The sequence below is a fragment of the Pholcus phalangioides genome, unplaced genomic scaffold, assembly GCF_987345545.1.
Source record: "Pholcus phalangioides strain wild (caught in Gottingen) unplaced genomic scaffold, Ppha-v1.0 ptg000010l_1, whole genome shotgun sequence".
NCBI classification, from domain to species: domain Eukaryota; kingdom Metazoa; phylum Arthropoda; class Arachnida; order Araneae; family Pholcidae; genus Pholcus; species Pholcus phalangioides.
Window position 1 is genome coordinate 37092123 of NW_028301603.1, and position 14140 is coordinate 37106262.

General features: G+C 39.1%; 1 protein-coding gene across 1 annotated transcript; it reads left to right on the plus strand.

Annotated features, from left to right (window-relative positions):
• The first annotated feature begins 5354 nt into the window (after window positions 1-5354).
• On the plus strand, window positions 5355-7470 carry LOC149081382 (uncharacterized). The gene is made up of 4 exons (XM_089238328.1): window positions 5355-5637; window positions 5750-5952; window positions 6778-6895; window positions 7145-7470. The coding sequence occupies exons 2-4, from the start codon at window positions 5800-5802 to the stop codon at window positions 7468-7470; spliced, it is 597 nt and encodes a 198-aa protein (XP_089094454.1). The 5' UTR covers window positions 5355-5637; window positions 5750-5799.
• Window positions 7471-14140: the final 6670 nt, after the last annotated feature.

Sequence of the window (14140 nt, forward strand, 5' to 3'; positions counted from 1 at the left end):
CTTCGCTAGAGCGTATATATGCCGAACGGAACCGTGCAATGGACGGTGAAACCGATCAGCTAATAGCTCATGGACGACGAGCCACCAGAGGGCTATATATATGACATGAATGTCGCTCTCCACTTGTTAATACAAGATATACGGAAGACTGGATGTTGTGAAGATATTTATTATTTCAGATGTTTATTTTTTAAGGAAGGAAAAAACTCATCTCTGCCTCTACCGGGAGTCGAACCCGGGTCCCTCGATTGCCGGACGAGTGCTCTGACCACTAAGCTACAGAGGAGATAGAGATTTTCCTTCGCTAGAGCGTATATATGCCGAACGGAACCGTGCAATGGACGGTGAAACCGATCAGCTAATAGCTCATGGACGACGAGCCACCAGAGGGCTATATTTATGACATGAATGTCGCTCTCCACTTGTTAATACAAGATATACGGAAGACTGGATGTTGTGAAGATATTTATTATTTCAGATGTTTATTTTTTAAGGAAGGAAAAAACTCATCTCTGCCTCTACCGGGAGTCGAACCCGGGTCCCTCGATTGCCGGACGAGTGCTCTGACCACTAAGCTACAGAGGAGATAGAGATTTTCCTTCGCTAGAGCGTATATATGCCGAACGGAACCGTGCAATGGACGGTGAAACCGATCAGCTAATAGCTCATGGACGACGAGCCACCAGAGGGCTATATATATGACATGAATGTCGCTCTCCACTTGTTAATACAAGATATACGGAAGACTGGATGTTGTGAAGATATTTATTATTTCAGATGTTTATTTTTTAAGGAAGGAAAAAACTCATCTCTGCCTCTACCGGGAGTCGAACCCGGGTCCCTCGATTGCCGGACGAGTGCTCTGACCACTAAGCTACAGAGGAGATAGAGATTTTCCTTCGCTAGAGCGTATATATGCCGAACGGAACCGTGCAATGGACGGTGAAACCGATCAGCTAATAGCTCATGGACGACGAGCCACCAGAGGGCTATATTTATGACATGAATGTCGCTCTCCACTTGTTAATACAAGATATACGGAAGACTGGATGTTGTGAAGATATTTATTATTTCAGATGTTTATTTTTTAAGGAAGGAAAAAACTCATCTCTGCCTCTACCGGGAGTCGAACCCGGGTCCCTCGATTGCCGGACGAGTGCTCTGACCACTAAGCTACAGAGGAGATAGAGATTTTCCTTCGCTAGAGCGTATATATGCCGAACGGAACCGTGCAATGGACGGTGAAACCGATCAGCTAATAGCTCATGGACGACGAGCCACCAGAGGGCTATATATATGACATGAATGTCGCTCTCCACTTGTTAATACAAGATATACGGAAGACTGGATGTTGTGAAGATATTTATTATTTCAGATGTTTATTTTTTAAGGAAGGAAAAAACTCATCTCTGCCTCTACCGGGAGTCGAACCCGGGTCCCTCGATTGCCGGACGAGTGCTCTGACCACTAAGCTACAGAGGAGATAGAGATTTTCCTTCGCTAGAGCGTATATATGCCGAACGGAACCGTGCAATGGACGGTGAAACCGATCAGCTAATAGCTCATGGACGACGAGCCACCAGAGGGCTATATATATGACATGAATGTCGCTCTCCACTTGTTAATACAAGATATACGGAAGACTGGATGTTGTGAAGATATTTATTATTTCAGATGTTTATTTTTTAAGGAAGGAAAAAACTCATCTCTGCCTCTACCGGGAGTCGAACCCGGGTCCCTCGATTGCCGGACGAGTGCTCTGACCACTAAGCTACAGAGGAGATAGAGATTTTCCTTCGCTAGAGCGTATATATGCCGAACGGAACCGTGCAATGGACGGTGAAACCGATCAGCTAATAGCTCATGGACGACGAGCCACCAGAGGGCTATATTTATGACATGAATGTCGCTCTCCACTTGTTAATACAAGATATACGGAAGACTGGATGTTGTGAAGATATTTATTATTTCAGATGTTTATTTTTTAAGGAAGGAAAAAACTCATCTCTGCCTCTACCGGGAGTCGAACCCGGGTCCCTCGATTGCCGGACGAGTGCTCTGACCACTAAGCTACAGAGGAGATAGAGATTTTCCTTCGCTAGAGCGTATATATGCCGAACGGAACCGTGCAATGGACGGTGAAACCGATCAGCTAATAGCTCATGGACGACGAGCCACCAGAGGGCTATATATATGACATGAATGTCGCTCTCCACTTGTTAATACAAGATATACGGAAGACTGGATGTTGTGAAGATATTTATTATTTCAGATGTTTATTTTTTAAGGAAGGAAAAAACTCATCTCTGCCTCTACCGGGAGTCGAACCCGGGTCCCTCGATAAACATCTGAAATAATAAATATCTTCACAACATCCAGTCTTCCGTATATCTTGTATTAACAAGTGGAGAGCGACATTCATGTCATATATGTGTTATAGTTTATATGCCTCTATATTGGTTGGCCACTTCGATCCTCCCAGTAATTGAAAACCCGGGCAGCGCCGAGTTTTATAGCTAGTTTACATATAAAATGCTTATACAGTCGAATCCCGTTATAACGAACTACAAGAGACCGTAGAAATCACTTCGAAAATTTCGTTATAAAGGAATTATAGGTCATTTAAAAATGTCCCTATGTAAACTCATCTGGAGGATCAGAAAAGTGATCGTTAAAATGAGAATTTTGCTGTAACGGTATTCGTTAAAACGGGATTCGACTGTATTACCGGGAATATTAATTTAATACTAATTATTTATTTCCATTAGGACTAGCCTATTCCTGTGTACATTTACTCTTCATTCATAACATGATTACATGTAATGAAGCGCGATTTCTCTATGTAACCTTTGGAACTCCCTTATGAGTCGAATTTCGAAAAAACCCTTCTTACCGAGTCCTTACATGATAAAATGAGGGTATCGACTAAAATTCACATTTATAGTTTAAGCGGTTCCAGCTCGGCATGAACTCTTTATGTAACCTTTAGACCATCTTTTGACCCCCCCCCCCCCTGGTGCTCGAATTAAAAAAAACCACCTTAGTAAGTTTTTACGTCGCAAATTAAAATTACTGACCAGTTTTCATAATTATAACTTCAGCGGTTTCGGATCAGCATGATTGCTCCATGTAATCTTTGAAACCTCTTATGGCCCCCCTAACGTGGGTCGAATTACGAAAAACCTTTCCTCAGTGGGTCTTTGGTCAGTAATTTCACTTCATGAAGTAAAGTTCATATTTATAACTTAAGTGGTTTCGCTTGGCGATGATGAATCTGTCAGCGAGTCAGTTAGGAATTATATATATATATATTGTTCTCCGGATTTTTTTCTACAAGACTTCCGCCAAACCGTTCCGCCAAGATTGTCCGCCAAACCGTTTCTTGTTTTGGAAACGCAGATTTATTTACAGAACAGCAATTTACACGTATTTACAAGCTACTCCGAGATCGAACAACTTTCTCGTAAAGTCCAACCAACTGACTTCTCATAGAGTTTAACTCTAATCCCTCGAATAGACCAGAATAGAATGTAGAGCTGATTCCCATCCAACTAGGACGACTATCGGCATACGAAATGGGCAGGAAAGCCTATGAAGAAGGAAAGAAAAAGAATGAGAAGATAGAATAAAAGAAAGAGAGAAAAATGGTCAAAATCAACTGACAGACTAAACAAAATTATGCCAGAGAGTTAATGCCAACACACCAGGACACAAGACTGCCAGAGCACATAGCCACAATCACCAAAATACCTCCGTAACAATACAGTTAACGGTGGAAAAAGAGGAGAAAAAACACTGCATGGGGATCGCAGCGCAAAAACCTCGCATACGAAATTAAGATTGAAAAGTTCTTCCAAATATATACTATTCTCGTGTTAGCGCTCAAGAGTATAATCAGGGCCGTCATTTCAACTTTTTCCGGGGGGGGGGCGGCAAAGCACATGTACTCAATGTATGTATATATATATACCATTTTTAGTGTATTTTCAAAAGCTCCCCCTAGATGGTATGAACCTCGCCCATATGCCTCTGTGGAACGTCTAACCAATTGGTCATGTTGGAACGTGCATGAGTGTGCTGTCAACCTAACGTGAAGTTTGTTTACGGCTTAATGCTTATGTGGTCATCTGCCATCAATTTTTACAACTATGAATGATTGCATAATGCTACCATTATGGGCCTGTTGCTGTCAGTGGTGGGACTTTTTAACGGGCACATCGGCTCGCACTTGCGCCTGGAAGTTGGGAACTCAGAAAACCAATTTCAGCCGACCACCACTGTGGTGATGGTTCGAATATCCGCCACTATGCCCACTGGGACTAGTATAATATTATACGGGCCTGAGTATAATATTCATTTTGAATTGCTCAGACTACTGAGCACTCATTATGAAAAAGATATCACTTATTCCAGAGAAAACAAAACGCCAGTGTACACTTCAAATTGTTGATCGAGTTTAAAAAGCAAAAGAAAAATATGCGAAAATATCAAAATTAAAAAAAGGTTCTGTTCACAGTAAGTGCTCATTCAATGAAAAATATCTACAAGAGGGAAAAAACAACTATATTCATAGGGTTCCAGTTGAAAATATGTACATATGGAGGACCCAAAGGAAGTTATTGAACAATCTTAAGAATAGGTGACAAAAGGAAGCTGATGAGTTCAGAACATACAATATTACAGTTATCTACAGAAAATAAGTAAGCAAACTACAACAAATTCCAGTCCAGATGAAAGACTTGCTGAGGCCCCCTGTATTTCCCCAACGCTTGTGTATCTCTGAGATGTTGATATGTAGATTCTGTCGAATTGATCTTTATTTACATTTTTGACATAGTCAAATATGAGGAATGCCAAAATCATTTCTGATATTAATTCCTCTAATAAACCAGGGTGCATTTGCAAATCTCCTGAGGATCTTGTTTTGCATGGTCTGTAAGTTCATAATATTCATTTTACATGAATGAGACCATGCAGGAGAAGCATATATTAAGTTGGGTCTAAGAATTGTTTTGTACAAAATAATTTTGTTTTCGAGTGATAATTTGGCTTGCGGGAATGTGATTTTATTCTACATTCCCATCGATCTGGGGGTGTACCACCTATTGATTCTTAATAACCAATCATCCATACGTAAGAATCAGTTCATAAGAATCGCGTTAAGAATCGAGCTCCAAATGCAACCACGATGTGATTGTTAATAGTTATTCTTAAGGTCACGTGACAAGGAAAACAGAAAAATTCCCCTTTTGGGGAATTTTCCAACTGACCAATCACAGCTCTGCGAAATGTTAACAACTACTACTATTAATTTAAAGTTTGTATTTGCCTCATTAGCGGTGGCAACATCCATTCACTATCTGCACGTGCATTTTTGGTGTGGTGTTTACATTCTAATACTAGATTTGTGTACGCATCGATTGAAAAATGGAGAGTAAAAGGAAAAGGAACTACAGGACGACTGCAGCTCATTTTGAGAAAATGGTGACATTTATAGAGGAGCACAGGGAAATGGTGGAGGGCAAGTTTTCCCCGTCCTTCACGAGAGACATGAGGGAAGGACTGTGGGATGACCTTGCCCACATTCTAAACAGCATGCCTTACGGGCCCAAAAAAAACGGGAAGGACTGGAAAAAAGTAAGTGTACACCCTTTCTGTCGCATTTCATAAATTACTAACTGCATAACTTCAGACTCTGTGACGTGGTTCGGAAATAGTTACCCATTCTTTTTTTTTTTCTTGTTTTCAGACGTGGGCCAGCTTCAAGTGTGAGATAAAAAAAAAGCAGCGGCCATTCGGATGGAGGCATCACTGACGGGTGGAGGGGTAGCAAGCTTGATGCCCCTCAACCATCTAGAGGAGAGGGTGGTTGCCCTGATGGGAGATGTGGTTGTGTACGGCGATGATGAAGTGAGAGCACCCAACTCTAGCAGCCGTGCACAGCAGCCCGCAGTTAGTATAATTTATTGTGTGATTGTTCTTAGTTTTAAAATTGTTAAATCTGCTGAAACATTACATACTATGTAAAGTTACTTTTTTTTATACATTTATGTTTTTGAAATGAAACATGTTGGGGAGCCTGAACAGCAATGACTGCTGCTCCTACCTCGTACTGATGATAGCTGTATGATGGGTTTGCAACATGAATTGTTCAACATTCCAATCCGTGCCACTGAAGCCATTCCTGATACTGGTAATGGAAAAGCTACAAAACGTAGAATTCAGTAATCACAAGTATGTGGTTATATTGAGCTATTGTGTAATGAGAAATTGTAAATGTCAAGTCCCTGCATTGAGCATGTTAATTCTCAATATACTGTATGCCATCACCAACTTTTTGAGTATACCAAAACTATGTCGCCAACCAGTGCTGTCTTAATGCATGGGCCCACCTGGGCACCTCTGGAGAAGAGGGGCCTCAGAAAAATTAGAAGTGGTTGAATCTTTTGAGAATTTGTCAGATAGGGCCTCAGAAAAAAGACTGCACTGTCCCCCAACATATGTTTATGAGCAACAAACAGAGCATTCTTAATGCAATTTGATGTTCCCGTTCTGCTGGTAACCCTAGCAAAAAGCTCTAAATTAGACCTGATGATTAAAAAAAGTCCACATGCATGCAGCAGTATACCGTACATTGGGATTTAACCTATTCTTCAATAGAATGTTAAAGAATAGTTTCTTGCAAAGGGGATTATTCCATTTATGGAAATGATTCATTGTTTCATATCGATAATTAATATGCGACAATGTTTAATATTTAAGTGCCTTTCTTTTCAGCCATCACAGTGTGCTACAGACACATCCTCTGCATATCCACCTCCTGGCAGTGATGAAGAGTACATTGATGTCAGCATTGTGCAGAGTATGTTGGCGAGTCCGACTCCAGCAGCTTCTGGTAAGAAGAAAAAATTTCCCTTGTTTTCCCATTGCGAGATGGTTTTATTCCGCTTGAGAAAAAGTAGCATCATGCATGTGTAATGTTTGTTGCATTGTCGTATGGATTACGCAAAGCTCCCTTGGCTATGTACAGTTAAAATAGGCACAAAATTACCCTACACTTTTACTTTGCCCACCTATTTTAACATGTAGTACATAAATTACTTTAACTGCGAAACTTAATGTACAAAATGAAATTATTTTTCAGAACCCGTGGCAAGCACATCCACGGTGCCCGTGGCAAGCACATCATCGGCACCTGTGACAAGCACTCCCAGACCTCTTCAAAGGTCGTTCACATTCCAGAAGCGACCGAAGAGGAAACGCAAAGAGGAGGCTATCAATAAACTGATCGATTCTAAATCTGGTGCTGCTGATGCCCAGAAAAGAACAGCAGAGGCTCTGCAAGCGGTTGCTGAGGCAATCGGCAGCCAAGAGGAGTGTGTTGAAACAGGACTGCATGCTGTGGCAAATGCTATGAATTCAGTTGCTGCAGCGCTAAACAGAATTGCCACAGCAATTGCAAATAAATGACCCTGCTTTATTTTCATTTACAGTTTTTCATCATATTTTTTCCTTTCATCTCGTGGAAATATGTAAATAAAATGTTTTTTAGAACCTTGAGTCTTTTTTTCAAAAACAAATTAAAGATAGTCATACGAATTAACGTATTGTAAAATGTTGTGCCAATAAACAGCTTCTAATTAGTAAAAATTTGATTTTAGATACAATGAAAAATTTCAATTCAATTTCTTATGAAAAACTGACCCTCTGGACAACAGCAATAACCTACAAATAATGACCACTAATGTGACAGTTGCTTGGAGATTTGGTAAGTTCCTGTTGTACAGTAATGCTGCTGTTTAGAGATTTCTTTTGAGACACGATTTGGTACTAGTTAGCACGGTGAATATGGATGCACGAATCATGCATCAAATTACATTTTTACTTCAAATTTTAGGTAATCTACTTTTTTTGTGTTACTGCTTCACTTATAGCAAAATAATATGCTAACATTTTGAAGTGTAGTGAAATTCTCAATATTTCAAGACGGGTGGCCAACCATTTCTGTGGCTGTGCTACAATCTAGATTTTCGATGCACATGCCACACTGCAAATTTTAAAATGAGGCTACACACACATCCCATTCTCTCCGTTCATGCAAAATATTTGACTGCCGTCTTATTTTCATAAAAATGTTCAGTTTGTCACTGTTTTTAGTTCTATATTTTTTGATAAATTAGACTATCGCAATGCAGATTGTGTTTGCGTGTGTATCGGCAGATGAGTTCAACTTATACGTACACACCGGAACTCGGGCTGCTTGCCTCCCCTCCTCCAATAAACTTTGTATGAGGGCTCAGCCATCAACTACAGATAGGAGACCTCTGCAGTGTTTGCCATAAACGTCATTGAGACTACCTAGCAAGTCTGCCACATTTTGAACCACAGCATCCTATTCCGGCATAGAATATATACCTGATTGACTCACAAATACCGCATAGTGATTGCCAATTTTGAGCCCGATCATTTTTCCTCGCAACGATGATACTGGCACAAAGCAGGGAATTCCCCCCCCCCGAATATTCTGAGGGATAATGGAGTATTTATTATATGTCACAAGCAGAGTGCGAAGGCCTATCTCTAGGTGGTAATGGATGTCTCACATGCCGACACTCCTGAATCTTGTACACATGGTACGTCAAGCACCTATGCCCAAAGACGAAAAACCAAACGGAAGTGCATCGAATACAAAGTCATCACATAATTTATTACTTTGAGTGCCTACCACACTGAGTATAGTTTTGGCATCCTGTAATGCATTTATAAGATGTTCAAAATTTGAGAATTTTTTTTAAATTCAAGAATGGAATTAAAATTTTTGAAAAGCATTCACATGCCACAACCAAGATTGTTCCTTCCGCAGTGATATTTTTTCAGAGGTGAGGGAAAAAACTACCGTATATAATTGAGTTGTGCTAAATAGAAGAAAACACAAAGAACTTGTATGAATTCCCAACACTGGTATTTGCAAATCCACATAACCTGTGGCCTTGCCAACTTATAATTTAATTACCTACTACATCATTTAACGAATGGACCCTAAAATGAAACAATTATAAATATCAGTACTGATGGCAAAAAAAATGAAACTTGCTAATCACACAGTACAGATAGTGTATTAAGAAAAAAAAAATCAATCGTTGCCTGAATAAAGGTTACTAACAAAAATTTTATTCGTTGATTAATGGTTGACAAAATTTCATTAATTGTGTTTTTAAATGACAATTTCTGTGACGCTGTAAAATGCAAATACATTACACAATGCTCAAATAATGTCTGCCTTTAATTTTTTGTTCAATATTTATCTACAAAAAATAAAACAAGCAGTCGAGTTCGCTTATAAGATACCCCTTTGGTGATTAAGAGTCTTGCTGCATGTTAAACATTGTTGAATGTGTATTTTTGAGGATGCAATTTCTTTTATAAAGTGTCTCTTGAAATTTATCTCTAAACACCCATTCACGCAGGGTTTATTTCTTTTATTTTTCATGGCTGCTCTCATGATAATATATTGCAATGAAATATAATTTAATATTGATATAATACAATGATCATGATGGCTAAGATTCCATAAGCAGGATTGCGACAAATTTGGCAATTTTCAATTCCGTCAAAGTCTTTCCTTCTTGGTGACCTAGATTTTTTTGCTAACCATAACATCTGCAACATGGTGAAAATCAAGATGGCCGAAATGAAAAGAAATTTGGCACTCTTTTTTTGGCAAGAATATCATGAGAAAAAAGCTGGAACCAATGAAGAAAATATTGGCTGCAAGATTCACCAACCCATCACATTTGGGCTTCGAGTTCTTATTCTGGCAATTAATAAACAGCAAGACAATCTTGTTGGTTGAGTGTGAGAGAATTGAACCCACAAGCTACGAAAAATGTACCAAGTACAGATGTAGGTTATCAGTAGATTCAAGTGTATTATTACACGTTGCAAGGAAATGAATTGTCACCAGAAAAACATGTGCCAATCATGAGCGTTCTGGCAATATTCACCATGCTCCACACAGCAGTGAGCTTCTGATTTGGAAAGCCTAAATTATGACCAACATGTATCTTATAAGTAAGATATGCTGCTATATGCAATACTACTGTATACAAGGTATGCTAATACAAAACCGTGTGTGTCATATCCAGGGTATGTTATAAATGTACTCGACTGTATCCCCACCAAAATAATAGAAAATCATATTTTGGCTGACTATAGTCGTAATTATGATTGGCTGGAGGCATCAATATTCAGAAGAGATTGGTATGACATCTCGCATCTTAATTCCAAACCTAATGAACAAAAAAAAAAAAAAAAAATCAACCATTAACTTATAAATACAGTTGAACTAGGGTTAATAGAAGCATTAAGGAAATTAGCACATTGTATCAATGATGAGGCAAATGAAAGGAAATAAGCGATGAATAATTACATGGAAATGCATATCAATTCTCGCTAATCTGGAACATTTCAGCATTACATGATCATATATTCCCCACATACAAAGCTACAACTACATACTTTGTTGGCTGGGGGACGAGCATGCATTTCACAGCCCAAAGTAATGTAACCGGGACCCACCTACTTGCAACGGTGTATGCACTTGTGTTAATTTTTGAATATGTTGTATCCAAAGGCAGGTGCACTGGCCAAGCGCCCGGGTCAACAACTTCTGAAGGGTCTTGAAAAACCATAACTTTGCACTTTTTTCTAATTTAAGCATTTCCTCAATGTTTTCTCTTGCACCCGGGACTTCATCTGACTAAAATCCACTTTTGGTTGTATCTTGTGTGATCAGCTAGTCATCTTGGCCAAAAAAACGCTCACATAGATGGCTCATAAAAATGTTCTCTTTTCATCAACATAGTAATTGACAAGACACCATTGTAATAAACAGCAAAGTTCTCACGCAAAGCCAATTCATGATTTATATATATATATATATATTTTGCATTCAAGAGTTAAGAGGACATTTGTCCATCAGCTATACCAAACTTTTAAATAGTTTATCATGCAATTCGAGGGATGCAATTGAAGTTTAAAACTTACGCTTCAGTTAAGTGAAATTCATCTCGATGAATCGTTCCCTCAACCTTTCTGCGCCCCTACTTCTCGGGTGGGTAGAGGTTTCATCATCCGGTGGAGGCAAATGATCGTCATCATCCAGCGGTACGTTGCACACAAAATCCATTTTCTCATCAATGCACATATTGTGCAACACCACGCATGCATTTACGATTTTGGATGCCGTTGTTGGCTTATATTTCATCGTTCTGGCCTTGCTTAAACACCTAAACCGTGACTTTAAAACACCGTTGCACCTTTCTATAATACACCGAGCAGAAGTATGGGCGGTGTTATAATCCCTTTCTGCGGCAGTTTGGGGATTGCAGACTGGTATCAAAAGCCAAGGTTCAAGGGGGTACCCGCTGTCACCTGGAAAGTAAATTATTTAATTACAATTCACAGAAATGGGAACAATAATGTATTTCTCAATATTGGCTGTGGTATGGTGGCATCATTGAGGATAATGAAGAAAAATAATACAAACCTAGAAGAATGCCGGCTTGATCAGAGTGAAGATGTTCATCCTCTAGCCTTCTCCGTATGACATCATTCCTCCAAATAAAAGAGTCATGCGTACAGCCAGGATATCTAGCATTTACATGCAAGATCCTCATATCTACATCACATATCTGTGAGAATACAAAAAAATATGCTGTGCTAAGATAAAGGTAAACCACGTCACTTCAACATAGTTTTGTGATTATTTTTATAGTAAGAAATTTTCAAAATCATATGGCTCACCAGCTCTGTGTTGATTGAGTGATAGAATTTTCTGTTTACATAGGCATGTTCAGGATATCTGCTATCAGTTAATGAAGGTGCCTCGATTGCAACGTGCGTGCAATCTATAGCGCCTATGACCCCAGGAAACCCCAATTCTTGCATGAATCTGAGCCGTAAGTTAGAATACTCAGATGCTGCGGGGAACACAACATATTTGTCGAGCAGTAGGTCATTTATGGCATCTGTAACTTTTATTATGGAGTTACTGACCGATTGTTGGCTGATGCAAAAATTCAAATCCTGGCTCAAACTTTTTTGGTAGGACCCTGTTGCGTAGAACCGCAAAGCACAAAGCACCTGTAACAGTCAAAAAAAAGGTTTTTAATCAATTTTTCGATGAAGAACCAAAAAGTTATGAACAATGTATCCCGCCTATAACCCTTTTCAAAAACAATAAAAAGAAACATTGTAATCAGAGAAAAGTTTTAAATGTAGTAGGGACCATTAAAATAAGCTGAATTAAAAACTTCGTGGGAACGTCATATGCAATGCTGCCACCACTGGCGTCGGAGCCGTGGGTGCTTGAGCACCCACGGAAGTTTGTAGAAAGGGTCCGAGCACCCACAGAATTGATTCAAAAATCGGAATTTCCTACATGAATCTCAAGACGGGCACCCACAGGTTCGAAACACTTCCGACGCCCCTGGCTGCCACTGTGTATATATACGTTAGGAATCATTTTATGCAAACATAAATGTTATGTGTGTGTACATACATAAATTTATATTTCTGTATGCATTATATATATTGAGATGTCTCAAATCTCCATAAGTTTTTGCTTCTGTATTCAAGCATTTCATATGGAGGCTATTTACATTACAAAAAAAGCTCGCAGATTTGCGATCACTTCGGTCATTGCCATAGTTATTGGAAATATTGAGGGATTAGAAATATTTTAAAGGGGTCATCATTACATGGGGTTGTAAATAATAGAGTTATTCAATGGATATATATATTACATTACCTTACATTTTATATATATTAAAGGTATATATAGGCATCTTTTTCTCTGCCACCTCGTTGGGCATTTCACCTGTTGTGGCGTTGTATTTGTATTACAATAGTATCAAGATTGTGAAATGTAGGGAGGGGGAACTTGAGGGATCTGCCACCCCCCCCCCCCGAACGAAATTTCTGTCTACACCCTCGGGGGGGGGGAGAGAATAAAAGTCCACATTCATGATAACAGACAATATTTATCATAAGCACATATTTGTGAGGAAGGCTGACTGAAACAATTATTCATAAAGATATTATGAAGATAAGGTGGCAAATATTGAAGGGGATCAGGCCGATTCATGTTTAGGCCAATGATGATTATAGTTGGACATTATTTATATGTACGAATCCAAATATATTAACTGATCATCAAATGTGCCTTTTATTTTGGTACAAAGTTTCTATGACTGATGAATCATTATTTTTCAGTATTGTTGTTGCTTAGTCTCTTCAGTGAAACCTACATGGTTCCGATTTACTATATGATTTTAAAACCCGAAGATTTACCGTAGTTTAAAAAGCAAGCATGTATTCAAAATGGCCGAAAAGTAAAAACTTCATTAATAAATTATTTAAATTTAGCATATATATATATATTTGAAATTCTTACCCTTTTCTCGACGGATATCGCTGTCTTCAGCTCCGACTTCGGCTGCAACATGCCTCGCAATTCCAAACACAACTTCCGAACATTTGTTTTTGATAACCGGTACATTCGTCGGAATTCTTTATTCGGTAACAGAAATGTATCAATCGCTGGCGGTTTTACATATATTCCGATATCTTCGCCAGAATCATCATCCGAGGATGAGGAGCCATAGAAATATTCTAACAAAACAAGAGTTGACGCCATGATCGACAAACAAGATGGCTGTCGTAAGCGGAAGAATCGGACGTAAGAAGTGGGTAGCCTCGATTCTTAACTCGATTGTTAACTACGGAAGGAAAACGATTCTTAGTTAAGAATGTGGTTGCAAAATTCCCTCTCGATTCTTAACTAAAGATCAAATCCGTAGTTAAGAATCAGATTCTTATTAAGAATCAATAGGTGGTACACCCCCCTGTTTTGGCATCGTTTTTATGGATCCAAAGAAACTTCTAGAGAGTTCTCCATAGTTTTCCGGAAAGTGGCAGCACCTGCGGGGATGAAACCAACACCCTCTATAGATAAGTGTTGATGAAACCGTCCAGAACATTCTCCACCAATCGGACGGCGGTGCGAAAAAATGAAACTAGACCAGTATGCCGTTACCATCATAAAACTGTGACACTCTTTGAGGGGCTCTTCAAAAAT

Bases quoted from the DNA above. Each gene is read 5' to 3' on its own strand.
- LOC149081382 (XM_089238328.1), top strand. From the start codon at position 5,800: ATGGAGGCATCACTGACGGGTGGAGGGGTAGCAAGCTTGATGCCCCTC. The intron at 5,953-6,777 runs GTTAGTATAATT...CTTTCTTTTCAG, and splicing joins GCCGTGCACAGCAGCCCGCA to CCATCACAGTGTGCTACAGA. The intron at 6,896-7,144 runs GTAAGAAGAAAA...ATTATTTTTCAG, and splicing joins TCCGACTCCAGCAGCTTCTG to AACCCGTGGCAAGCACATCC.